Source organism: Narcine bancroftii, chromosome 1 (assembly GCF_036971445.1).
Source record: "Narcine bancroftii isolate sNarBan1 chromosome 1, sNarBan1.hap1, whole genome shotgun sequence".
Taxonomy (NCBI): domain Eukaryota; kingdom Metazoa; phylum Chordata; class Chondrichthyes; order Torpediniformes; family Narcinidae; genus Narcine; species Narcine bancroftii.
Window position 1 is genome coordinate 164,069,837 of NC_091469.1, and position 26,887 is coordinate 164,096,723.

At 46.0% G+C, this 26,887-nt stretch overlaps 1 protein-coding gene across 4 annotated transcripts in view; it reads right to left on the reverse strand.

Annotated features, from left to right (window-relative positions):
• The window catches only part of spef2 (sperm flagellar 2), a 167,971-nt gene that overhangs the window by 114,712 nt on the left and 26,372 nt on the right, over window positions 1–26,887 (reverse strand). For all 4 annotated transcript variants that reach the window (XM_069884246.1, XM_069884256.1, XM_069884239.1 and 1 more), the window contains exons 4-7: window positions 23,793–23,896; window positions 20,609–20,862; window positions 9,949–10,060; window positions 9,554–9,708 (exon numbers count right to left, since the gene is read on the reverse strand). In XM_069884246.1, the coding sequence (XP_069740347.1) occupies window positions 9,554–9,708; window positions 9,949–10,060; window positions 20,609–20,862; window positions 23,793–23,896 (625 nt within the window). The remainder of the gene's footprint in view (window positions 1–9,553; window positions 9,709–9,948; window positions 10,061–20,608; window positions 20,863–23,792; window positions 23,897–26,887) is intronic.

Consider the following 26,887-nt stretch of genomic DNA (forward strand, 5'->3'; position numbering starts at 1 on the left):
ACCATTTTGGATATTGTTGTGGGGGGAATCGACCTACCAGAGACAAGCCACTGAGACCAGGTTTCTGGCACGGAGTCTGGTCGTGGAGCTAAGGGAAGGGAGGAGAAGAGGCGAGCTGAGGGACAGATTTTTTTTTAGAATTTTTAGACACATACAGCACGGTAACAGGCCATTTCGGCCCGAGTCCGTGCCGCCCGATCTACACCCAATTAACCTACAACCCAAGTACATTTTGAAGGGTGGGAGGAAATCGGAGCCCCTGGGGAAAATGTACAAAGTCCTTACAGACAGCACCGGTTTCGAGCCTTGGTCACTGCTGCGTGAACCGCTACACCGACCCTGCAGCCCCACAGGATGGCTTGCATCTAAACTGAAGGGGGACTAATATCCTTGCAGGAAGGTTTGCTCGTGCTGCTCCATTGGTTGCATGTTCTTCCTGTGTCTGAGTGGGTCTCGTCCGGGTGCTCTGGTTTCCTCCCACTCACCAAAACCTATGGGGGTTGTAGATAAGAGGTTTTATGGAAGAGATCGATTATCCAGGATGATACGTTGCCTCCCTGGTGCCAGGGTCCGAGATATCTCAGATCAAGTTCTCCCAGTTCTCAGGAGGGAGGGTGGGCTACCAGATGACATTATCCATGTAGGGACCAATAATGTGGGTAGGGAGGGTGAGGAGGTCCTGCAGGGAGCGTTCACTGAGTTGGGCGCTAGGTTGAAGGACAGGATCTCCAGGGTGGTGATCTCAGGATTTGTGCCCGCGCCATGTGCCAGTGAGGGGAGAAATGGGAGGATGATGCAGCTCAACACGTGGCTAAAGACCTGGTGCAGGAGGGAGGGCTTCAGGTTTCTGGATCATTGGGTTCTTCCAGGGAAGGTGGGACCTGCTCCAACGGGACGATTTACACCTGAACTGGAGGGGACCTATATCCTTGTGGGAAGGTTTGCTCGTGCTGCTCCAGTGGGTTTAAACTAGATTTGGAGGGGGAGGGGAACCAGAGGGCCAGAGCAGATAGAGGAGTGGAGGAGGGAAAAGATGATGTGAAAATTGCTGTTAAGAGTCAATGGGTTGTACATGGTCAGCTACATGCCATTAGGTTCCAGTTAATTATGGAGAAGGATAGGTTAAACCAAAAGGACCAAGAAAATTGGAAGAACAAATTTGTAAAGAGATAGAATATATGTGTAATAAACATAACTTAGGGAGGGTGAGGAGGTCCTGCAGGGAGAGTTCAGGGAGTTGGGCGCTAGGTTGAAAGACAGGATCTCCAGGGTGGTGATCTCAGGATTTGTGCCCGCGCCACGTGCCAACAAGGCCGGGTCAGATACAGCAATGAGCTCTCTGAACCCTCCTCCATTAACAATGGCGTGAAGCAAGGCTGTGTTCTCGCACCAACCCTCTTTTCAATTTTCTTCAGCATGATGCTGAAACAAGCCATGAAAGACCTCAACAATGAAGACGCTGTTTACATCCGGTACCGCACGGATGGCAGTCTCTTCAATCTGAGGTGCCAGCAAGCTCACACCAAGACACAATTGCAACTTGTCCATGAACTATTCTTTGCAGAAGATGCCGCTTTAGTTGCCCATTCAGAGCCAGCTCTTCAGAGCTTGATGTCGTGTTTTGTGGAAACTGCCAAAATGTTTGGCCTGGAAGTCAGCCTGAAGAAATCTGAGGTCCTCCATCAGCCAGCTCCCCACCATGACTACCAGCCCCCCCACATCTCCATCAGGCACACAAAACTCAAAATGCTCAACCAGTTTACCTATCTCAGCTGCACCATTTCATCGGATGCAAAGATCGACAACGAGATAGACAACAGACTCGCCAAGGCAAATAGCGCCTTTGGAAGACTACACAAAAGAGTCTGGAAAAACAACCAACTGAAAAAACTCACAAAGATTAGCGTATACAGAGCCATTGTCATACCCACACTCCTGTTCAGCTCCGAATCATGGGTCCTCTACCGGCATCACCTACAGCTCCTAGAACGCTTCCACCAGCGTTGTCTCGGCTCCATCCTCAACCTTCATTGGAGCAACTTCATCACCAACATCGAAGTACTCAAGATGGCAGAGGCCGACAGCATCGAATCCACACTGCTGAAGATCAAACTGCGCTGGGTAGGTCACGTCTCCAGAATGGAGGTCCATCGCCTTCCCAAGATTGTGTTATATGGCGAGCTCTCCACTGGCCACCGAGACAGAGGTGCACCAAAGAAGAGGTACAAGGTCTGCCTAAAGAAATCTCTTGGTGCCTGCCACATTGACCACCGCCAGTTGGCTGATATCGCCTCAAACTGTGCATCTTGGTGCCTCACAGTTCGGCGGGCAGCAACCTCCTTTGAAGAAGACCGCAGAGCCTACCTCACTGACAAAAGACAAAGGAGGAAAACCCCAACACCCAACCCCAACCAACCAATTTTCCCTTGCAACCGCTGCAACCGTGTCGGACTTGTCAGCCACAAATGAGCCTACAGCTGACGTGTCCGCAAAGCCAAGCCAAAGAAGGAAGAAGTGATCATGGGAGATTTTAACTTCCCTCACATTGATTGGGATACCCATACAGTTAGAGGGCTGGATGGGCTAGAGTTTGTCAAATGTGTACAAGACAGTTTTCTTAATCAATACGTAGAGGAACCGACTCGGGACAGTGTAATATTGGATCTCCTGTTAGGGAACAAGATAGGTCAGGTGTTTGAAGTTAATGTTGAAGAACAAATTGGGTAGTGATCCCAACTCTATTAGTTTTAGGGTAGTTTTAGGGAAGAGCAAAGAAGGGCCTAAAGTTGAGGTTTTGGATTGGAGAAATGGAAATTTCGAAGGAATAAGAATGGATTTGGGGAGTATTGAGTGCGACATGAGGTCAATCAGGAAAGGCTTTGGCAGACAGAGTAACAATAAATCCAAAGGGTTTCTATAAGTACATTAAAAGTAAAAGATTAGTGAGGGATTAAATTGGACCTCTTGTAGATAACGAGGGTAGGCTGAGTGAGAAGTCAGAGGAGATGGGGGAAATTTTAAATGATTTATTTTCCTCGGTATTCACTAGGGAAAAAAATATTGTACCAGTTGAAGTAAAGAAAAATAGTGGTAGGTCATGAATCATATAAGGATAACCGAGGAGGTAGTGATGGCAGTTTTAAAAAAGATAAAGGTGGACAAATCTCTGGGTCCAGACAAAATATTCCCAGGGACACTCAGGGAGGCCATTAACAGAGATATTTAGGATGTCACTGGTCATGGGGGTAGTGCCAGAGGATTGGAGGGAGGCACATGTGGTTCTGCTGTTTAAGAAAGGGTCCAAATGTAAGCCTGGAAATTATAGACCTGTGAGTCTGACGTCTGTGGTGGGCAAGTTGATGGAAGGTGTTCTGAGGGATGGCATTTACAAATATTTGGAAGAACAGGGATTGATAGGTAGTAGTCAGCATGGTTTTGTCAGGGGTAGATCATGCTTAACAAACCTTATAGAGTTTTTCGAGGGGGTTACAAAAAAGATTGATGAAGGGAAGGCTGTGGATATTGTCTATTTAGACTTTAGTAAAGCTTTTGACAAAATTCCCCACAGAAGGTAAAGAAAAAAGGTGGAGGCATTAGGTATAAGTAAGGAGGTAATGAAATGGATTCAGCAGTGGTTGGATGGGAGGTGTCAGAGAGTACTGGTAGAAAATTGTTTGTCCAATTGGAGGCCGGTGACTAGTGGAGTTCCTCAGGGATCGGTCCTCGGTCCACTATTGTTTGTTATATATATTAATGATCTGGATGTAGGGGTAGAGAATTGGATAAGCAAGTTTGCAGATGACACAAAGATTGGTGGTGTTGTGGACAGTGAGGAAGATTACCGTAGATTAAAAGGTGATTTAGGAAGGCTGGAGGTGTGGGCTGAGAAATGGCTGATGGAATTTAATACAGATAAGTGTGAGGTGTTACATTTTGGAAAGGCAAATCTAAATAGGTCATATGCATTAAATGGTAGGCTATTGAGGAGTGCAGAGCAACAAAAGGATTTAGGAGTGATGGAATGTTGGCCTTCATAAATCGGAGTATTGAATTCAAGAGTAGGGAGGTTATGATGAAATTGTACAAAGCATTGGTGAGGCCAAGTTTGGAATACTGTGTACAGTTTTGGTCACCAAATTATAGGAAGAATATAAACAAAATAGAGAGAGTGCAGACAAGGTTCACGAGAATGTTGACAGGATGTCAGTGTTTGAGTTACAGGGAATGGTTGAGCAGCTTGGGGCTTAGAAGCGTAGAAGATTGAGGGGGGATTTGATGGAGGTGTTTGAGATTTTAAAAGGGACAGAGAGAGTCAACGTGAATAGGCTTTTTCAATTAAGAGTGGGGGATATTCAAACCAGAGGCCATGGTTTGAGATTGAAGGGGGAAAATTATAAGGGGAACATGAGGAGAAAATTCTTCACACGAAGGGTGGTTGGGATGTAGAATAAGCTTCCGGTGGAGGTTGTTGAAGCAGGGACGTTATTTACATTTAAGGAAAGACTGGATAATTACATGGAGGGGAGAGGATTGGAGGGGTATGGACCAGGTGCTGGTCAGTTGGACTAGGAGGGTGGGGATTTGTTCTGGCATGGACTTGTAGGGCCAAACTGGCCTGTTCTTTGCTGTATATGGTTATATGGTTATATATGGTCTGGGCCGAGTTGAGATTCTAAATTGGAGAAAGGCCAATTTTGAGGAAATGTGAAAGGATCTAGAATGAATGGATTGGGGGGGGGGGGGCGTGGCAAGATGGCGTAAGGATCAGACGAGCCTTCCAGTCCTCTCCTGACTCTATCTTATTGTTTTGTCTAGAAATGCCTGTTAAAATTCTTTAAAAGTTTAGATAATTTCAGTGCTGTTAATTTAACTTATGATGGTACAATTGGTGGAAAAAAGCAAAAAAAAAAAAACGACAACAGATCATCAAAAAACTACATTTTCCAAAAGTTCAAGTTTTGGAGCCTACTTACAGGAAAGACACCGGGACTCAGCATGAAATGGATCCCAGGAGAGAGGTACAGTGTTCGGATGTAGAGCTCTATGTTACATTGGTAGAGCCCCCTAAAGAGGGCGCCAAACAGCCTTTAGAACAAAGAGTTACTCAAAGACATTTGTCAACTGTAGAGGTGGCGCTGCAAACTGCATCTCTTGAGATAAAAGAACCTATACAACTTGATGTACTGGGAGAACTTAATACATTATGGACTGGGGAAAACTCCAGCCAGCGTCCTCCAGTTATTGCTGGAGAGGCTGTGGCTGGGGTTTCCACATGCACTCATACTACAAGGAAGGCAACCAGAATGAAGGAAGGAACAGAAGATCCTTTGGTTATGCAGAAGAAGCAGGAATCTGTTGAGCCAAAATCTCTTCCAATTGAAAAGATTTTTGTGAATCTTGAATCTAAATTATCTTATACAATGCAGGGATTATCCAAGATTATGACTGAACTTGGTACTAGGTTTAATACTCTGGTGAAAATACATTCTCAACAGATGGCTGAGTTTGGAGCTTTTAAGCTTGAAGTGAGAGATAAATTTAATTCGTGTGAAGAAGATATAGACGAAATATGGGATCAAGTTTTTGATGTGACCAAAATGGTCGAAGACTTACAAACTCAAAATAAAAATTTGGTGAAAAAGATTGATTATTTGGAAAACCAATCCAGATGGAACAATATAAAGATTATTGGTTTGCCGGAAGGTATGGAGGGACCAGACCCAAGAAAATGTTTTACTGAATGGATTCCGCAGGTGCTGGGTCAAGAACATTTCCCGGAAGGTATAATACTGGAATGTGCTCACAGAGCCTTGCGTAGAAGACCTATTTCAGGTCAAAGTCCAAGACCTGTTCTGGTTCGTTGCTTGAATTATTACGACAGAGAAATAATTTTACGAGTGGCTATTAGAAATGCACAACAGAGAAAATCACCCTTGATGATTCAAAATAATCGAGTTTTCTTCTATGCGGATTTGAGTCAAGAAGTTATGTTCCAATGATGGGAATTCAATCCTGCTAAAGAGTTGTTGTGGAAGAAAGGTTACAAGGCAACCTTTAGATATCCAGCTGTTTTGAAGGTTTTCCAAGATGGTTGCCAACCAAAGTTCTTTGATTCTCCAAAGGAAGCTATAGCATTTGCTCAAGAGCTGCCAATTACTCAGTTTCAACAGAGACATAGTCCGCCGCGATCTCCAAGGAGACAAGAGATGGAAGAAAAGAGTCGTGCTCCAAGAAGGAATGGTTGTAATGGTGACTCGGCAGTTGGAGCTGATTAAAAGAAGAGTTGTCCTTTTTTTTTTCTAATGCTTTTTTTAAAAAAAAGGGATATTAAATAATGATGATGTTAGTTTAAGATGAAGTGAGAGTTGGGGGAGAGAACTGGATAGGCACTATTTCCTGAAAGTCATCTGCTACGTGTGAGTTATCTCACACCCATTTTTTTGGGGGAGTTACCGCATTGCGCGGTTTAGACGGGAGGGGGTATTTTTAACCTCCTACCCATTTTTTTTTCCTTTTTTTTTGTATTATTAGATTAAAGAGTGAAGGGTTTTTTTTGTTTAATATAAAAAAAAAGCATAAGAAAGTATTTGATTGTTTAAAAAATTAAAAATTGATGTGGTTTTTTTTGTAAAGTTTATTCAGTAGATAAGGAATATCTGAAATTTAAATATGAATGGATGGATAAGTTTTTTTTAATATTTTTTCTTTAACTTTAAGGTGAAAGGAGTGGTAATTCTGGTGTATATTATTTTGCTATTTTAGTTATAGAACTAAAATGGTGAAAGTTATAAATTGAATTGTACAATTCTTAATGAGGCTTGAATTTTGTTTGTGGTTTATGCTCCATTTGTTGAAGATATAGATTTCGTTGTAGATGTGTTTTTATTATTTGGATATTTGAATTTTAACGTAATGATTGGGGATATTTAAATGTGGTACTGGAGCTTTTATTGGATAACTATTCAAGAGTAAAAGGGAAAAATGGTGGAAGAGTACTAAAATTGAATTGTACAATGCTTAATGAGGTTTGAATTTTGTTTTAAGATGGTGGTTTATGTGACTAATATGATGATAGATGTGAAGTTAGTTGATATTTGGTGAAGGTTTATCTCTATAGAGAAAGTTTTTTTTTCATCTTTTTTTTCATGCTACAATTTTTTTTTTAAGAATTGATTATTGTTTAAGAATTTTTGATAGATAATGTTACTAACTTTACTAATTTTTTATATTAAGTTTGAGTTAAATATATGTTTCATCTTAACTCCGTTTGTTAAATATATGCATTTAAGTTTGATTTAAATATGTTTTTTAAGTCTGATATCTTAGTATTAATTACTTTTCTTTTTGTTAGTATTTTAATCGGTTATGTTTTTGTTTTTTTTGTAAGTGGGTTTTTTTCTCACATATATTATTAACTTTATTAATTCTTCACTCTTTATTTTGGGGGGGAAGGGGGGGTTGGACTAATTTGAGTTGGGTTATTAATGTGTAATAATTATTGGGGAGGGTATAGTTTATTTAGATTATTGATATTGTATTGTAATTTTATTATTTTATTCTTAATCTTTTTTAATGTAATCCTATATGTTATTCATGTTATAAAATCTTAAATAAAGTTAAAAAAAAAATAGAATGAATGGATTGGGAGAAGTTGTTTTTGGGCAAGGACACGCGAGGTAAGTAGAAAACCTTCAAAGGTGAAATGTTGTGAGTACAGAGTTTGTATGTTCCTGTCAGGATTAAAGGCGAGGTTAGCAGGCAGAGGAAACCTTGGCTTTAGAAGGATAATGGGGATCTGGTTCGGAAGAAGAGAGAGGGGTATAACAGGTATCGGCAACACGGAGTAAACGAGATACTTGAGGAGTATAAAAAATGCAAGAAAAACCTCAAGAAAGAAATCAGGAAGGTTAAAAGAAGACGTGACATTGCTGTGGGCGAAAATGTGAAGGAAAATCCTAAGAGTTTCTACAAGTACATTAAGAGCAAAAGGATAGTAAGGGACAAAATGGGTCCCCTTAAAGATCAGAGTGGTTGGTTTTGTATGGAGCTGAAAGAGATGGGGGAGATCTTGAATGTTTTTTTCCCCAATCAGTATTCACTCAGTTTATGAAGGAAACATCCTTGGAAATTTTCTCTGCACTCTTTCAATCTTATTGATATCTAATTCATAGGATCACAGCAGAACAAAATAGTCAGTATGGATGTGCTGGGCTGAAGGGCCTGTTTCAGTGCTGTACATCTCAGACTCTATTACATGTACCAGACAATGGCCATCACCAACATTGTGTGGCGTGACCATTGTCGAATCTTCCACTACCAACTTGCTGAAGCACCATGGCCATCAGGCTTTCTTAGGGAGCAAACTCCACTCCTGCCACTTCCCCACCAGCTACAATTCAGGAGCGTGATTGAACTTTCTTTATTTGCCTGTGTGAATGCCATTTGATACCCCCTAGATAAAACATTATCTTTCCACAAGACACTGACTAATGTCACATGGCACACCAATGACAAACCACCTGCGGTCACTCACCAGCCAGCTCCTCTCACACCTCCCCCCAAAGTCCAGGACAGAAGGCTTGGAGACACTCCACCACCCACACACAGCACCAAATCTCTGGTGAGACCACACTTATAGAGTATTGTGTTCAGTCTGGTCACCTCATTCCAGGAAGGATGTGGAAGCTATGGAGAGAGTGCAGAGGAGATTCACCAGGATGTTGCCTGGATTGGAGTATATATTAGGCAAGGTTAGCAGAGCTGGGACTTTTTTCCTTGGAATGAAGAAGGATGAGAGGAGACTTAATAGAGGCCTTCAGATTATGAGAGGCATAGATGGGGTAGACAGCCAGCACCTGTTGCCCAGGGCAGGAATAGCCAACACCAGATGACGTGTACAAAGTGAAGGGAAGGAAGTTTAGGGGAGACATTGGGGGTAGGTTTTTTTTAAATACACAGAGGTGTGTGAGTACCTGAATGCCTTGCTGGGGATAGTGGTGGAGCCTGGAACATTAGGGGCATTTAAGAGACTCTAAGACAGGCACATAGATGAAAGAAAAATAGAGAGTTACGGGGTAGGGAGGGTTTGGTATTTTTTTATGAAATATATGTCGGCATAATTTTGGGGGGCATAGGGCCTGTACTATGTTCGATGTTCACCACACTCATCCCTGCCCACTCCCTCTCCCCACCATAATTCCCACAACCCACTCTGATCCCTCTCTCTGCCATCATTCCCACACCTCTCCTGCCCCTCTCCCTCTCCCCAACATCATTCCCACACATCCCAACCTTCCTGACGTCTACCCCTATCCCCCAACCTTCCTGGTCTTTTCCCCACCCCCCAACCTTCCTGCTCTCCTGCCCCCATGTCCCTCTGATCTTCCAGAGCCTGGCCTTGCCCCTGCAGCCTTCCAGGGCCTCCACTCCTGGTCTCCTCACCCTCTCTGTGGGTCCCTGGCCCCAGTGTCTGCTCAGGTACATGCTGAAGGTACAGCAGGTCTGCGTAAGATTTCACAGCTCCCAGGGCCGCGGTGCCACTAATCCCAGTTACCTCCAGTGTGCTTCTTGAACAAGGTCTCAACCAGGACGTCCTCCAGCCTCTCCAGCAGCTCGGCCTGCTCCAGCTCACCATTCACCTTCACCAGGATCCCTTGCCTCTCAAACCATTTCTCCAGCTCTGGCCAGCTCTCCAGGAAGCCAGTCAACCTACCATTCAGACAGAGGGTATGTCATGGGCCTTGGCTCTCAACCCAGCCCTCCCCCAGGTTAAAGCCACAGGCAGCGGTTAATGCCAGGGACAAAATTTAAGGCTTTGATCAGCAGGACTAATGTCATGACACCATTCTTGGTGGGAGAAATGGGGAGGGTGGCAGGGGCAAAGGGAGTAGACACTACAGTCAGGGGCATCATCTTCTCCCTGGATTGGGGGCTGGAGACTGCACTCACCGGGGAAACAGCTGTTCTTCTGATAGGGGCAACCTCTTAATTGGGCCTGGCACGTCCTTGGTTTCCTGCTGGCTGGATGGATTCTGGCTCTCAGACTCAGCTCCCTGACTCGCTGGGACAAAGAAGCACATCGCATTACAGCTTACTGCAAATCCCCACTCCCCACCGAAATCTCACCCAGAGCACTCCGTCCCAAACCCATCAACACTACAAATCTCTGGTGAGACCACACAGAGTATTGTGTTCAGTTCTGGTCACCTCGTTACAGGAAGGATGTAGTAACTACGGAGAGGAAGGAGATTTACCAGGATGTTACCTGGCTTGGAGAACAAGTCTTATGAGGCAAGGTTAGCAGACCTGGACTTTTCTCTTTGGAATGTAGAAGGATGAGAGGAGACTTGATAGAGGTTGACACAATTATAAGAGGCAGAGAGAGGAAGGACAGTCAGTGCTTTTTCCCAGGGCAGGAATAGCAAAGGCCAGGGGACATCTGTACAACGTGAAGGGAGGGGTTTAGGGGATACTTCGGGATAAGTTTTTTTACACAGTTGTGGGTGCCTGGAATGGCTTGCCAGGGATGGTGGTGGAGACTGAAACTTTTGGGGCATTTAACAGACAGAAAAATAGACGGTTATGGGGTAGGAAGGGTTACTTTTTTAAGGAATATAGGGGTCAGCACCGAAAGGCCTGTACTGTAGTGTCCTAGTTCTACCCTAGCTCCCTCCTCCAATTTCAGATATCCAAACCGTTGGAAACACGAAGTGAGCCAGCCAGCATCTGCCTCATCCCCTCATAATTAGCCCTTCCCCAGTTAAGCACTTCCCATGTTGCCTGTTTTTATCCTTTTTCATAGCTGTACTGAAGCAAAGGGAGTTGTGGTCGCTCTCACCAAAATGCTCCCCTACCGTGAGGTCCGCCCCCTGACCAGGTTCATTCCCCAGAACTAGATCCAGTCTGGCCTCTCCTCTTGTCGGCCGCTCCACATGCTGTGTCACTGTGCATGGAATACTGTGTTCAAGAGATTTTTTTGAAATGGTCCTTTTCATGGCAGATTGAACTGAATGGCGAACTGTGAGTTAATAAATTTTGTCTTTATTTTTATTGACTAAAAAAACGATCTGGAGTGGAACTGATCTCCTGGCATGGGGACTTCCAAGTGCTGTGCAGGACGGTTTAAACTGGATTGGCAGGGACTGGGGCCCAGAGCAGACATGAGAAGTTCGGGCCAAGTATTGTACTCAGAGAGAGCAAGTGTAGGCAGGACAGGCAGGAGCATGGTAAAGAGAGAGGAGAGACCTGGGGCTTGACACAGATCTCTGCATCCTGACAAGTAACAGAGGCCTGGAGAGTGAATCATGTTCCTTTGTTGAAGAAGGGAAATAGGGAAATGATAAGCCAGTGGCAGGGAATGTATACTTAGGGATAGGACTTGTGCATATTTGCAGAGTCATGGCCAGATTAGGGACAGTTGGCACAGATTTGTGAGGGGCAGGTCACATCTTACCAATTTGAAGAGGGAACAAAGGTGGCTGATGAGGGTAGGGGAGTAGATGTTATTTACATGGATTTAGAACCATTGAACATTACAGGTTCTTTGGCCCTTCTAGTCCATGCCAAACAATTTTTTTTGCCTTGTGCCACTGACGTGCACCCAGTCCATTGCCCTCCATACCCCTCCCATTCATGTACCTGTCCAAATTCTTCTTAACTGTTAAAATGAGCCTGCATTCATTACTTCTGCTGGCAGCTCATTCCACACCCCCACCACTCTCCGTGTGAAGAAGTTCCCCCCTCATATTCCCCCTAAACCTTTCCCCTTTCACCCATAACCCATGTCCTCTGGTTTGTATCTCACCGACCATCAGTGGAAAAAGCCGACCTACATTTACTCTATCTGTTCCCCCCATAATTTTAAATACCTCAATCAAATCTCTCCTCATTCTTCTACACTCCAGGGAATAAAGGCCTAACCTGTTTAAACTTTCCCTGTAACTCAGTCTCTGGAGTCCGGGCGATATTCTAGTAAATCTTCTCTCTCAGTCAGGTGTTTGACAAGGTCCCATGTGGAAGGCTGATTCAGTTGAGATGCAGGGAATGCATGGTGAGTTGATAACTTGGATTCAGAATTGTCTGGCCTATAAAAGACAGGGGTAGCCGTGGAAGGATGCAGGATGGAGATCTGTGACCAATGGTGTTCCACATGGATCCGTGTTAGGACCCTTGTTTGTGTTAATATAAATGACTTTGATGAATAAGAAGGTGGAGAGGTTAGTAAAGTTGGCCGATGATGCAAAGATTGGTGAAGTTGAGGAAAGTATCAAAGAATACAACTGGATATAGACTGGTTACAGATATGGCCAGAGAAATGGCAGATGGAGTTTAATCAGGACAGGTGGGAGGTGTTGCACTTTGGGAGGGCGGATGGAAGTGGAATGTATACAATGAAAGGTAGGGCTCTTAAAATTGCAAATGTGCAGAGGGATCTGTGGGTCCAGGTCCATACCTCATTGAAAGGGACTAGGCAGAACAATAGTTGGGCAGAGACTAGAAGGGCCTGTTTTGGTACTGTAATGTTCTATGGTTCCAAGGAAAGTGGCCACACAAGTAGACATGGTAGCAAAGAAAGCATGTGGAATGCTGGAATTCATTGGGTATAAAAGTACACAGGTCATTTTGCAGTGAAATAGAACTTGGGTTAGGCTACACTTGGTGTACTTGCCGACCCATTAGAGGATGGACACAGAGGGTGAGGAAAGGGTGCAGATGAGGTTCACCAGGATGCCGTCTGGATGAGAAGGGATAGGTTAATGGGGAGAAGTTGGGCAAACATGGGTTGTTTTCTCTGGGACTTTGGTGGCTGAAGGGACACAATGGAGGATTGTAAAATGATGAGAAGATTGGACAGGCAGAATCAATTCCACATGGTATAAGTGTCAAACACTAGAGGACTTGTTGAGAGTGGGAGGGACACAGAGCCCAACCCGCGCTGGTAGTGTGTATCTGACTCAGACCCCTACCCGCGATGGTGGAGTAGTACTGACACAGATCCCTACATGTGATGGTGGGGTGGTACTGACCCAGACCCCTACCCACACTGGTGGAGTGGCATTATCCCAGATCCTTACCCGCTCTGGTGGAATGGTATTAACCCAGACTCCTACCTGTGCTGGTGGAGTGGTACTGACTAAGACCACTTCCTGCGCTGGTGGGGTGGTACTCACTCACACCCCTACCTGAGCTGGAGGAGTGGTATTAACCCAGACTCCTACCTGCACTGGTGGATGGGTACTCACCCAGACCACAACATGCGCTGGTGGAGTGGTACTCACCCAGTCCGATACCTGAGCTGGGAGAGTGGAACTCACCCAGAACCCTACCTGCACTGGTGGAGTGGCATTAACCAGACTCCTAAATGCACTGGTGGAGTGGTATAAACCCAGAATTCTATCTGAAATGCTGGAGTGGTATTAACACAGACCCCGAACTGCGCTGGTGGAGTGGTATTAACACAGATCCCTACCTGTGCCGGTGAAGTGGTATGAACCCAGACTCTTATCTGCGCTGGTGGTCTGGAATTGACCCAGATGCTTACCTGCGCTGGTGGAGTGGTATTAAACCAGACCCCTACCTGTACTAGTAGTGTGTTATTAACCCTGACCCCTCCATGAGCTGGTGGAGTGGTACTAACCCAGACTCCTACCTGAGCCGGTGAAGTGGTATTAATCCAGACGTACCTGCGTTGGAAGAGTGGTATTAACCCAGACCGCTACATGTGCTGTTGTTGTGGTGCTGGCCCAGACCACTACTCGCACTGGTGGAGTGGTATTGCCCCAGACCCCTACCTGCGATGGTGGAGTGGTATTAACCCAGACAACTACCTGCGCTGTTGGAGTGGTATCAACTCAGACCACTACCTGAGCTGGTAGATTGGCAGTAACCCAGACCTCATCCTCCGTTGGTGGAGTGGTATTAACCCAGACCCCAACCTGCACTGGTGGAGTGGTATTAATCCAGAATCCAACATGAGCCGATGGAGTGGTATTACCCCAGAACCCTGTCTGCGCTGGTGGAGTTGTATTAATCCAGACCAATACCTGTGCTGGTGGAGTGGTATTAATCCAAACTCTCACCTGCGCTGGTGGAGTGGTACTACCCAAGACCGCTTCCTGCGCTGGTGGAGTGGTATTAACCCAGACCTCATCCTCCGCTGGTGGAGTGGTATTAACATAGAACCCTACCTGCACTGGTGGAGTGGTATTAACCCAGACTCCTAAATGCACTGGTGGAGTGGTATAAACACAGAATTCTATATGAAATGCTGGAGTGGTATTAACACAGACCCCGAACTGTGCTGGTGGAGTGGTACTAACCCAGACTCCTACCTGAGTCGGTGGAGTTGTACTAACCCAAACTCCTACCTGTGCTGGTGGAGAGATATTAAGCCAGACCCCATCCTCCGCTGGTGGAGTGGTACTAACCCAGACCCCTAACTGTGCTGGTAGAGTGGTATTAACCCAGACCTCAACTTGTACTGGTGCTGGCCCAGACCCCTACCTCCGCTCGTGGAGTTGCATTGACCCAGTCCACTACCTGCGCTGTTGGAGTGGTATAAACCTAGAATCCTACCTGAGATGCTGGAGTAGTATTAACACAGATCCTTAACTGAGCTGGTGGAGAGGTATTAATCCAGAATACAACTTGAGATAGTCGAGTGGAATTAACACAGACCCCTACCTGTGCTGTTGTTGTGGTACTCGCCCAGATCACTACTCACGCTAGTTGAGTGGTATTAACCCAGACCCAACCTGCACTGGTGGAGTGGTATTAACTCAGACTCGTACCTGAGCTGGTGGAGTGGTATTCACCCAGTCCCCTACCTGTGCTGGTGTAGTTGTATAAACCCATAATCCTACCTGAGATGTTGGAGTGGTATTAATACAGAACCCTACCTGTGCTGGTGGAGAGATATTAAACCAGACCCCTAACTTTGCTGGTGGAGTGGTATTAAGCTTGACCCCAACCTGTGCTGATGGAGTGGTATAAAATCAGTCCCCTACCTGTGCTGGTGGCGTAGTATTAACCCAGACTCCTACCTGAGACAGTGGAGTGGTAGTAACCCAGACACTTGCCTGCGCTTGTAGAGTGGTATTAACGCAAACCCCATCCTCCGCTGGTGGAATGATATTAACACAGTCCCCATCCTCCACTGGTGGAGTTGTATTAACACAGACCCCTCCCTGCGCTGGTGGAGTGGTATTAATCCAGACCCATACGTGAGCTGGTGGAGTGGTATTAACCCAGACACCTACCTGCCCTTGTGGAGTGGTATTAACCCAGACCACTACCTCCGCTGGTGGAGTGGTATTAACCCAGACTTGTCCGTGAGCTTGTTGAGTGGTATTATCCCAGACCCCTACCTGAGCTGGTGTAGTGTTATTAACCCAGTATCCTACCTGCGCTGGTGGAGTGGGACTAACCCAGACACCTATCTCCGCTGGTGCTATTGACCCAGATCGCTACCTGCGTTGGTGGAGTGGTATTAGCCCAGACCCCTACCTGTACAGGTGTGGTGTTGCTGGCCCAGACACCTATCCGTGCTGGTGTAGTGGTATTGACCCAGTCTCCTACCTATGCTAATGGATTGGTATTGACCCAAACCCCTACCTGCACTGGTGGAGCTGTATTAACCCAGACCCCACTCTGCGCTTTTGGAGTGCTATTAACCCAGTCTCATACTTGAGCTGGTGGAGTGGTATTAGCCCAGACCCCTACCTTTGCTGTTCAAATGGTATTAACCTAGACCCCTTCCTGCGCTGATGAAGTGGTATTAACCCAGTCACCTACCTGCCCTTGTGGAGTGGTATTACCCAGACCACTACCTCTGCTGGTGGAGGGGTATTAACCCAGTCTCGTCCGTGAGCTCGTTGAGTGGTATTATCCCAGATCCCTACCTGCACTGGTGGAATGGTAATAACCAAGACTCCTACCTGAGCTGGTGTGAGTGCTATTTACCCAGACTATTACCTGCACTGGTGGAGTGGTACTAACCTAGACACCTACCTCCGCTGGTGGAGAGCTATTAACCCAGACCCCTACCTGCGCTGGTGAAGTGATATTAATTCAGTCTGCTACTTGAGCTGGTGGAGCGGTATTAACCCAGACTCGTTCCTGAGCTGGTGAAGCAGTATTAACCCAGACACCTACCTCCCCATGTGGAGTGGTAGTAACCCAGAATCCTAACTGCGCTGGTGGAGTGGTATTAACCCAGGTCCCTTCCTGCGCTGGTGGAGAGGCATTAACACAGTCTCCTATCTGTGTTGGTGGAGTGATATTAACCCAGATTCCTACCTCCGCTGGTGGAGTGGCATTAACCCAGACTCGTTCCTGAGCTGGTGAAGCAGTATTAACCCAGACACCTACCTCCCCATGTGGAGTGGTAGTAACCCAGAATCCTAACTGCGCTGGTGGAGTGGTATTAACCCAGGTCCCTTCCTGCGCTGGTGGAGAGGCATTAACACAGTCTCCTATCTGTGTTGGTGGAGTGATAAGATATTTATCATTCCCTCCTTGCCATTGTGGGCACCATTGTGCACATAGTCAAGCAACAAAGATATCAAAATACTGTACACATGTGCCCTTGGTGAAAGTGGACTTAATTGTGGGAAATGATTCACATTAACAAGATCTTGATTCTAAGGGGCTGGTGTGATGTGAAAGGGGTCGGTTAATGATAGTCTTCTTCATGTCCCCATCTCTTGGATGAAAGGATCAGTGAAAATTGTGAACTCAGCCACTGAGTGCATACATGTGCAAGCTTTGTCTGCATAAAATGGCAGATGGAATTTAATGCTGATAAGTGTGAGGTGCTTCATTTTGGTAAGAAGAATCAGAATAGGACATACGTGGTAAATGGGAGAGCATTGAGGAATACAGAAGAGCAGAAAGATTTAGGAGTAACGGTACATCGTTCCCTGAAGGTAGAAACTCACGTGAATAGGGTGGTGAAGAAGGCTTTTAGTATGCTGGCCTTTATCAATCATTGCATGGAATATAGGAGTTGGGAGGTGATGTTGAGACTGTATAAGGGGTTGGTGCGGCCTCATTTGGAGTTCTGTGTGCAGTTCTGGTCGCCTAATTATAGGAAGGATATAAACAGAGTGGAGAGAGTGCAGAGAAGGTTTACCAGAATGTTACCTGGGTTTAAGCATCTAGAGTCTAGGGAGAGATTGGACAGATTAGGTCTTTTTTCTTTGGAGCGTAGAAGGTTGAGAGGAGATTTGATAGAAGTATTTAAGATTATGAAAGGGATAGACAGAGTGGATGTGGATAGACTATTTCCGTTAAGAGGAGGAAAGATTAAAACAAGAGGACATGAGTTAAGAATTAAGGGGCAGAGGTTTAGAGGTAACATGAGGGGGAACTTCTTTACTCAGCCGTGTGGAATGATCTTCCGGGAGAAATAGTGGCGGCGGAGTCAATTGTATTATTTAAGAAAAGGTTGGACAGGTCTATGGATGAGAAGAAGATGGAGGGTTATGGGCATTGTGCAGGGAGGTGGGACTAGAGAGGGGTGTTGGGTTCGGTGCGGACTAGAAGGGCCTAATGGCCTGTTTCCGTGCTGTAATTGTTATATGATTATATGATATTAACCCAGATTCCTACCTCCGCTGGTGGAGTGGCATTAACCCAGACTCGTTCCTGAGCTGGTGAAGCCGTATTAACCCAGACTTGTTCCTGAGCTGCTAGAGTGGTATTACCCCAGACCTGTTCCTGTGCTGGTGGAGTGGTATTAACCCAGGTCCCTCCCTGCACTGGTGGAGAAGTATTAACACAATCTCCTATTTGCGCTGGTGGAGTGATATTAACCCAGAACCCACCTGAGCTGCTGGAGTGGTACTGACCCAGACACTTACCTGCGCTGGTGGAGTGGTATTACCCCAGACCTGTTCCTGCACTGGTGGAGTTGTATTAACCCAGATCCCTCCCTGCCCTTGTGTAGTGGTATTAACCCAGACCCCTACCTTTGGTGGTGGAATGGTATTAACCTACACCCGTACCTGCACTGGTGGTGTGGTGTTAATTGAGACTCATACCTGAACTGGGGGAGTGGTATTAACCCACATTTCTACCTGAGTTGGTGGAGTGGTATTATCTCAGTTTCCTATCTGCGCTGGTGGAGTGATATTAAAACCAAACTTCTACCTGAGCTGCTGGAGTTGTACTAATCCAGACACCTACCTCTGCTTGTGCAGTGGTATTAACCCAGACGCCTTCCTGATTGGTGAGTAGTATTAATCCAGATCCCTTCCTGCGCCGGTGGAGTGGTATTACCCCAGACCCCTACCTGCGCTTGTGGAGCGGCATTAACCCAGACTTGTTCCTGAGCTGGTGGAGCGGTATTAACCCAGACACCTACCTCCCCTGGTGGAGTGGTATTAACCCAGATTCATATCTGCGCTGGTGGAGTGATATTAACCCAGACCCCACCTGAGCTGCTGCAGTGGTACTGACCCAGACCGCTACCTGCGCTGGTGAAGTGATATTAACCCAGATTCCTACCTGCGTTTGTAGAGTGGTATTAACCCAGACTCCTATCTGTGCTGGTGGAGCGGAATTAACCCAGACACATACCTGCCCTTGTCGAATGGTATTAACCCAGAACACTACCTCCGCTGGTGGCATGGTAGTGCTCAGATAGACTCAGGATCAGTACCTATGGATTGGAGGGTAGCTAATGTTACCCCACTATTTAAAAAGAGGGGTAGAGAAAAAGATGGGAATTATAGGCCGGTGAGCCTTACATCAGTAGTGGGCAAAATGATTGAATCCATTATTAAGGATGTAATAGCGGAGCATATGACTAGCAGAGAAGGGATCGGACAGAGTCAACATGGATTTACAAAAGGTAAATCGTGCTTACAAATCTATTGGAATTCTTTGAGATGGTGACAGGTAAAATAGATGGGGGAGAGCCAGTGGATGTGGTGTACCTGGACTTCCAAAAGGCCTTCGATAAGGTCTTGCATAAACGACTGGCTTCCAAAATCAAGGCTCATGGGATTGGGGGCAAAGTATTGATGTGGATTGAGAACTGGCTGGCAGGTAGAAGACAGAGATTTGGGATAAATGGCTCGTTTTCTGAGTGGCAGGCGGTGACCAGTGGGGTGCCACAGGGATCTGTACTGGGACCCCAGCTGTTCACAATTTACATTAATGATCTGGATGAGAGGATTGGATGTAATAGCTCCAAATTTGCAGATGACACTAAGCTAGGAGGGGTTGTGTGCACGGAAGAGGGGGTCAGGAAGCTCCAGTGTGAATTGGATAAATTGAGGGACTGGGCAGATCCATGGCAAATGCACTACAATGTGGATCAATGTGAGGTTATCCACTTTGGTAATACAAACCGGAGGGCAGATTACTATTTGAATGGCAATAGATTAAGAGATGGGGAAGTGCAGAGAGACCTAGGGGTACTTGTACACCAGTCTCTGAAGGCAAGCATCCAGGTACAGCAGGCGGTTAAAAAGGCAAATGGTGTGTTGGCCTTCATATCAAGAGGGTTTGAGTATAGGAACAAGGATACCTTACTGCAGCTGTACAGGGCCTTGGTGAGACCCCACCTGGAGTATTGTGTGCAGTTTTGGTCACCTTATCTAAGGAAGGATGTTCTTGCAATGGAGGGAGTGAAGAGGCGATTCACCAGGCTGATACCTGGAATGGCAGGAATGACTTAGGAGGAAAGATTGCGCAAATTGGGATTGTACTCGCTGGAGTTTAGAAGATTGAGAGGGGATCTCATAGAGACATATAAAATTCTGGCAGGACTGGACAGAATGGATACGGAAGGGATGTTTCCAAGGATGGGAAAATCCAGAACCCGGGGCCATGGTTTGAGGATAATAGGCAAACCATTTAGGACCGAGATGAGGAGGAATTTCTTGACCCAGAGGGTGGTGAATCTGTGGAATTCATTGCCACAGAGGGCAGTAGAGGCAAGTTCATTAAATATATTTAAGAGGGAATTAGATCTATTTCTTCAGTATAAGGGCATTAAAGGTTACGGAGTGAAGGCGGGAACGGGGTACTGAACTTTAAGATCAGCCATGATCTCGTTGAATAGCAGAGCAGGCTCGAAGGGTTGAATGACTCCTACCTGAGCTGGTGTAGTGTTATTAACCCAGACTCCTACCTGAGCTGGTGGAGTGGTATTAGCCCAGACCCCTACCTGTACTGGTGTTGTGTTGCTGGCCCAGACACCTATCCGCGCTGGTGTAGTGGTATTGACCCAGTCTCCTACCTATGCTGGGGTAGTGGTATTGACCCAGACCCCAACCTGCGATGGTGGAGTCGTATTAACCCAGACCCCTACCTGCACTGGTGAAGTGGTATTAACGCAGACCCCTACCTGAGCTGCTGGAGTGGTATTGACCCAGACCCTTACCTGCGCTGGTGGAGTGGTATTTACCAAGACCCCTACCTACGCTGCTGGAGTGATATTAACCCAGATCCCTACCTGTTCTGGTGGAGTGATATTAACCCAGATTCCTACCTGCTCTGGTGGAGTGATATTAACCCAGATTCCTACCTGTGCTGATAGAGTGGTATTATCTCAGACCCCTACCTGCACTGGTGGAGTGGTATTAACCCGGACTCCTACCTGAGCTGGTGAAGTGGCGAGTCAGCACGGTGTGGTCTGAGACCTCCAGGAGAATGGCAACATCCAGAGCAGGCTGGGGAGGGGACGGTTCTTTGGGTGCTTTTATGTCCACAACTAGCTCAGTCCTGTACCTCTTGGTGGTCTGCAGGGTTTTGTCAGGGTCGACTCCAGTGAGGGCCTTCTCCAACAGCTTGGCCTGGGCACTGCTGACAGGGAAGCCATCCAGGATCCAGCCGCACTGGACTGGCAGTTGCCTGCAACAGGAGAGGGAGGCAGGAGGGTTAGTGTGAACCGCACACGGCATCTGCTGCTGGAGGCCAGGGCCTCTCCACTCAATTACCAGTCTGGAGGAGATGGAGGTATTCCCAGTGATCTTTGTGGAGTCTCGCAGCAAGGAATTATGCTATTCGCTTCCCCTCTCGCCCATTACCAAGCAGTGTACACCTTTTCGGATTCATCCCATCAACTAGCACTTGGCCCCGAGCCTCCTGAGCCTGGAAAATTACCTCGCAAAGCAAGGCCTTGTAATCAGGGAGCAGGGTGATTTCTCAGCTGGTGAGTGGTCATCAGGGACCTCAGGGAAAGGAAAGAGCAGACAAAGCAGGATGTACAGAACTACATTGACTTCAGGGGACAACACTGGCATGAGAAGCAGGAGTGAAATAAACAGCTCATCTGTGTGCAGGCACCAATAAAGGCACGTTGGGTCAAATGGTCCCTTTTTCTTCCCTGGTGACCCAAGGAATGGGCAATGGCAGTATCTGGAATGAAGTAGAAAAGTTATTTTCAAGAAAAGTCATCCACGTTTCTTCTCCCACTTAGTTTCACGTCCATACATTCCTGTCACTGTGCATTTCATTTCTTAACACCCCGTTACCACTACTGCGGCACCTTGTCTGTTGTTTGAGGTCCTCCCCTCCGTATCAGCCCTTCAGGGCCTGAAAATTGGAGGATTCTAGACCGTGGCCCTTCCCACAAAGCCCTCACATTGGTTGCGCCCAGCCTCAGTGCGTCCTCTGCCCTCTGGAGTATGTTAGTCAGCAACATTGAAACCAATACTACAACTGCGATTCAGACAGCAACCAGATGTTGTCCTTGATTACCCTGGATCAGGACAGCCCACATGAATTGGCCAGGGCCATGATGGACAGTGAGGTAAATGGTCACATCATGAACTTCCTATTTGATACAGGAGCACGGAGAGGTTTATTCATCCGGGCACAGTGCAGCGCTACTCCCTTGCGATAACCCTGATAAAGTGTAAAGTCTCCCTGACTTCTATTCCCACTTGGTTGAGATCCATGGCAGCTGTACCATGACATTGACCATGTGGGGCACTGAGTGCAAGAACTTAAGCTCCTTATCATGCCACAGCTCTGCGCACGAGCCATTCAGGGACTGGACTTCCAGTGCCAGCTAAACATAGGAACATCAGAACATAGGAAGTAGGAACAGGAGTCGGCCAAAAATAGCCCATCGAGCCTGCTCCGCCATTCAATACGATCATGGCTGATCTAAAGAGCATCCAAATACAGTTTGACGGCCCAACCCCCCACCCCCCACCCAGCCATTGGTCCGCAACTACCAATTTGTAAACTTCCCAATTCCCCCTCCCAACACAACCTGTGGTCAGTCCATCCTCCAGGTCCCACCACTGCCCCTATTCAAGAAATTCACCCCCAACTGCAAGCCTGTCACCAAGAGCAGGCGATACAGCCCTGAGGACAGAGCCTTCATCAAAGCAGAAGTCAAACGGCTTCTGGGAGAGGGGAATCATAGAACCCAGCACCAGCCCCTGGAGGGCAGAGGGTAATGGTAGTTAAGAGCAGAGACTCCAGTCATTGACTATAGTCAGACCATAAACCGTTTCACCCAGCTGAATGCCCTCCTACTCCCCCACCTCGCTGACATGGTGAATGAGATTGTCCAGTACTGGGTCTTCTCAACCATGGACCTCAAGTCAGTCTACCACCAACCCACAATCCACCCAGAGGACAGCCCTCTACCACTTCCTCTGGATCCCCTTCAGGGTTTCTGTCTTCCAGAAGGAGATGGATCAGATAGTGGATGACTATGGGCTGAAGGCCACATTTCCTCATCTGGACAACGTGACCATCTGTGGCCAAGACCAGCAGGATCATATAGCCAATCTACAGAAATTTCTCCAGACAGCCAAAAGCCTCAACTTCACATATAAACAAAAGAACTGTGTGTTCAGCACTTCACTGCTTGCTTGGTGGAGAATGGCAGCATTGGGCCCGACCCTGACCACATGCGCCCCCTGCTGGAGCTCCCATTGGCCCATACCCTCAAGGCCTTGAAAAGGTACTTCATATTTTACCCAGTGGGTCCTAAATTACCTGCCTCCTGGTGAAATCTACCACCTTTCCCCTGTCAAAAGAAGCCCAAACAGCATTCACACGTATCAAGGGCACATTGCCAAGGCGGCGAAGCAGACTGTGGATGAATCCATCTCCTTTCAGGTGGAGAGTGATGTGTCCAACTTCACTCTGGCTGCCAGTTCAACCAGGCAGGAAGGCCCATTACATCTTTTTCGCGAACCTTCCAGGGCCCCGAACTCCGACATTCAGCTATCGAGAAGGAGGTCCAGGCCATAGTGGAAGATGTGCGTCACTGGGGCACTACCTGGCCAGAAATCCATTCACCCTGCTGACTGACCAGCAGAGGTAAAAATAGCAAAGCTGTTTCTGCAAGTGATTTCAATGTGCCCACATTGACTGGGATGCCAACTTGTCAGGGGTTGGGAAGAGGTGAGCTTTGTTACGTGTTTCCAGGAGAAATACGAAGGGACATTCACAGGATGCAAGCTGAGCTGAGACGTGGCATAACTATGAGATGATGTGAGGGTAATTCTTCACTCAGACCGGGGTGGGCCCATGGAATGAGCTGCCAGACATTGTGGTGGAGGCAAGTACAATAGCTTCCTTTAAGGAACACCAGGTGAACTCCATGGATGGGAAGGGATTGGAGGAGAGTGAGCCTAATGTGGGCAAGTGGGACGAAAGCAGGAGGGCAGGTTGTTTAGCATGGACACACTGGGGGTTGTGGACCCATTTCCACACTGTAGGATTTGTCTACAGGGAAGACCTTAATGACCCAATGTCTGGCACAGCACAAGGAACAGCACAGAACATTGTTTAGGCTTCAGCAACAAAGAACTTACCGCAGATATTCAACGATAATCTCAACCATTAATTCATCAGGAACACTTTTGCCTTTCCTCAAAAACTTGGCAGCTCTCTCTCCCAGCTGGGCTCTTGCACTCGGCTGTGGGATAAAACACCAGTCAATGTCCCTGTCCACTCCAATGAAATACTGTCGGACCCAATTACACTAGATCACACATGTCAAACTCAGGCCCGCGGGCCAAATTTGGCCCGTGATATAATTATATTTGGCCCATAAGATCACATCAAATATGTATTAGAGCTGGCCCGCTGGCCGCCGCGCCACTATAGCGCATGCACAGCTAATACTACTAATCCCAGAATGCTTTGCAAATGCGTTGGCGCCGGCCCGTCAGCCCACTAATCGCCCCCACCTCCTCTCTTTACTTTCATTAACATCTGTGACCTGTCGCCTAACTCACACGTAATAAACCCCTGATGAAAAATGGCCAAACGAAAGGCAGAAAACAGGACCTTTCAAGACAGGTGGGAGGCAAACTCTGACCCCAGAGTTTGATGAACTTGCATCTAAGAAGAGATGCCAAGTATCTGGTTTAGACCCAGGTGCATCAGAGTAAATCACAGTGTAGCAAGCGAAGCTTGGATTCATATTTTCTTTGGTTCACTTTGGACTGTTCATCGTTGGAAGATTGGATTTTCATTGAAGCAAGTTGTTATTTTTTGACTTGTTGGCTTGTGGAAAAAAATACATTTAAAAGGAGCTTAAAGGCTAGAGAGAAATATTATTTATTGAATATTTTATTTCTCATTTGTTAATGCTTCTTCTGGAAAGAGTTTAACCAAAACTATTAATAAACATTTATTTTAATAAGAAAAAGTTTAACATTACATATGTTGAAAGAAGAGAAAACATGCAGATGTTGTTAAAAATTTTCAATAAATATTTAGTTTGGCCCACGACTTAGTCCAAGTTTTTAATTTTGGCCCTCCGTGAATTTGAGTTTGACACCCCTGCACTAGATGGTCCCATCAGTGCAGTACAATGCAACACACACTGACCCTCACCGTGGGATGGGTCCCACACACACTGACCCTCACTGGGGGACGGGTCCTGTGGTAAACCACTGTTTGTAATGAACTGTCTGGCATGCCCATTGGCTGACTGTACCTGTGGCCCCTCTCACAGACTCCTGAATAAAGGTGACTGTTCCACAGCCCCCTCCCCAGTTAAGGACAGTCGACCAGATCGGACATGTCTCCATTCTATTGTGAATAAAAGCCTAACTTCCATTCTTTTGGAGTTATTGATGGTGCATCAATTTTATTCACAATGAGGAGTCACGTGATGGAGTAGTGGCCGGTCAGGGAATTCCAGCCCTCTCCCGAAAAGTTTAAAAAAAACACACAAAGAACAAAGGTACAAGATTAAAATTTATAATAAAGTAAAAATAAAGGTGAGAAGAAAATGGCAGCGAAGAGAGAAATGTCAGGAGTCACGTGATGGAGTAGTGGCCGGACGGTGAACTCCAGCCCTCTCCAGAAAAGTCGGAAAAAATAAAGGAAAACACAAAGGCACAAAAATAAAAATTAAAGTAAAGTGAGTAGAAAGGTGGAAAGAAGATGGCGACGAAAAAAGAAAAATCAAAACCAACGGTAAGAAGAGAGGAAGAAAAGACAACGGAAGAAGAAGGCCTTACCTGTTCGAAGAGACCCGCGGTGGAGAGAGAAACCCGCTCCCTCAGGTCGGTAGAAAGTGGACGACAAAAATGGCTCGCTGAGCCGAGTAAAAGTGCACAAACGCGCGTGCGCGATGCGCATGCAAAGAAACGCACCGACGGGAGGGGTGACCAGCTGGGGAGTCGATCTCCACAGCCGGCAATGACAGCTGAAGAACACCTGCAGCAGGAGGAGAACATAGAAGACAACGAAAACAAGAAAGAAGAGAAGAAAAGGGCAACAAAGAAACAACAGATGGCCAACCCAGAGGAAGAAGAAGAGGAAGAGGAAGAGCACAGTGAAATAGAAGAAGAAGGGAAAGGCAAGACAAAGGATATACTTTCTCTTATTAAAGAATACATGGAGTCATTTAAAGAATGGCAAGCACAAGAATTTAATGATTTAAGAAGAAGAATAAACAATACAGAAGAGAAAGTGAATAAAATAGATATGACCTTATCAGAAATGGGAAAAAGAATGGACAAGATGGAAGAACGAGAAGCAGCAGTAGAAATGGAGGTAGAGGACTTAAAAAAGAAATGAGAGGAATCTAATAAAAAAGTTAAAAAGACACAAGAACTGTTAGCTCAGAAAATAGGTATAATGGAAAATTATAACAGAAGAAATAACATAAAGATAGTGGGCCTTAAGGAAGATGAAGAAGGCAAGAATATGAGAGAGTTTATAAAAGATTGGATCCCCAGGATCCTAGGATGTCCAGAACTACAGCAAGAAATGGAAATAGAAAGGGCACATAGAGCATTGGTCTTTAAACCACAACCACAACAAAAGCCAAGATCTATTTTAGTAAAATTCCTAAGATATACTACAAGAGAAAAGGTACTGGAGAAAACAATGGAGAAAGTAAGAGAGGACAACAAGCCACTGGAGTACAAAGGGCAAAAAATCTTCATTTATCCAGATATAAGTTTTGAACTCCTGAAGAAGAGAAAGGATTTCAATACAGCAAAGGTGATTTTATGGAAGAAAAGGTATAAATTTATACTAAAGCATCCAGCGGTATTGAAAATATTTATTACAGGACAGCAAAATAGACTATTCTCGGATCCAGATGAAGCACGAAAATTTGCAGAACAATTACAAAATAGACTGAGAGATGAAGACGTGTAACGAGAGTACAAAAGACAGTGAACAAAAAAGACACACAAGTTTTGAACTCCTGAAGAAGAGGAAGGAGTTCAATACAGCGAAAACGATCTTATGGAAAAAAACTATTCTCGGATCCAGAGGAAGCAAGGAAATTTGCAGAACAACTACAAAACAACCAGAGAGATGAAGACATGTAATCAGAGTAAAAATGACCACGATTTATATGTATGTGGGTAAAGAGGTATATGTGTGTATATGTATAGTGTGCATACATGAATGTATCCGTATTTAGAGGAAAATATAG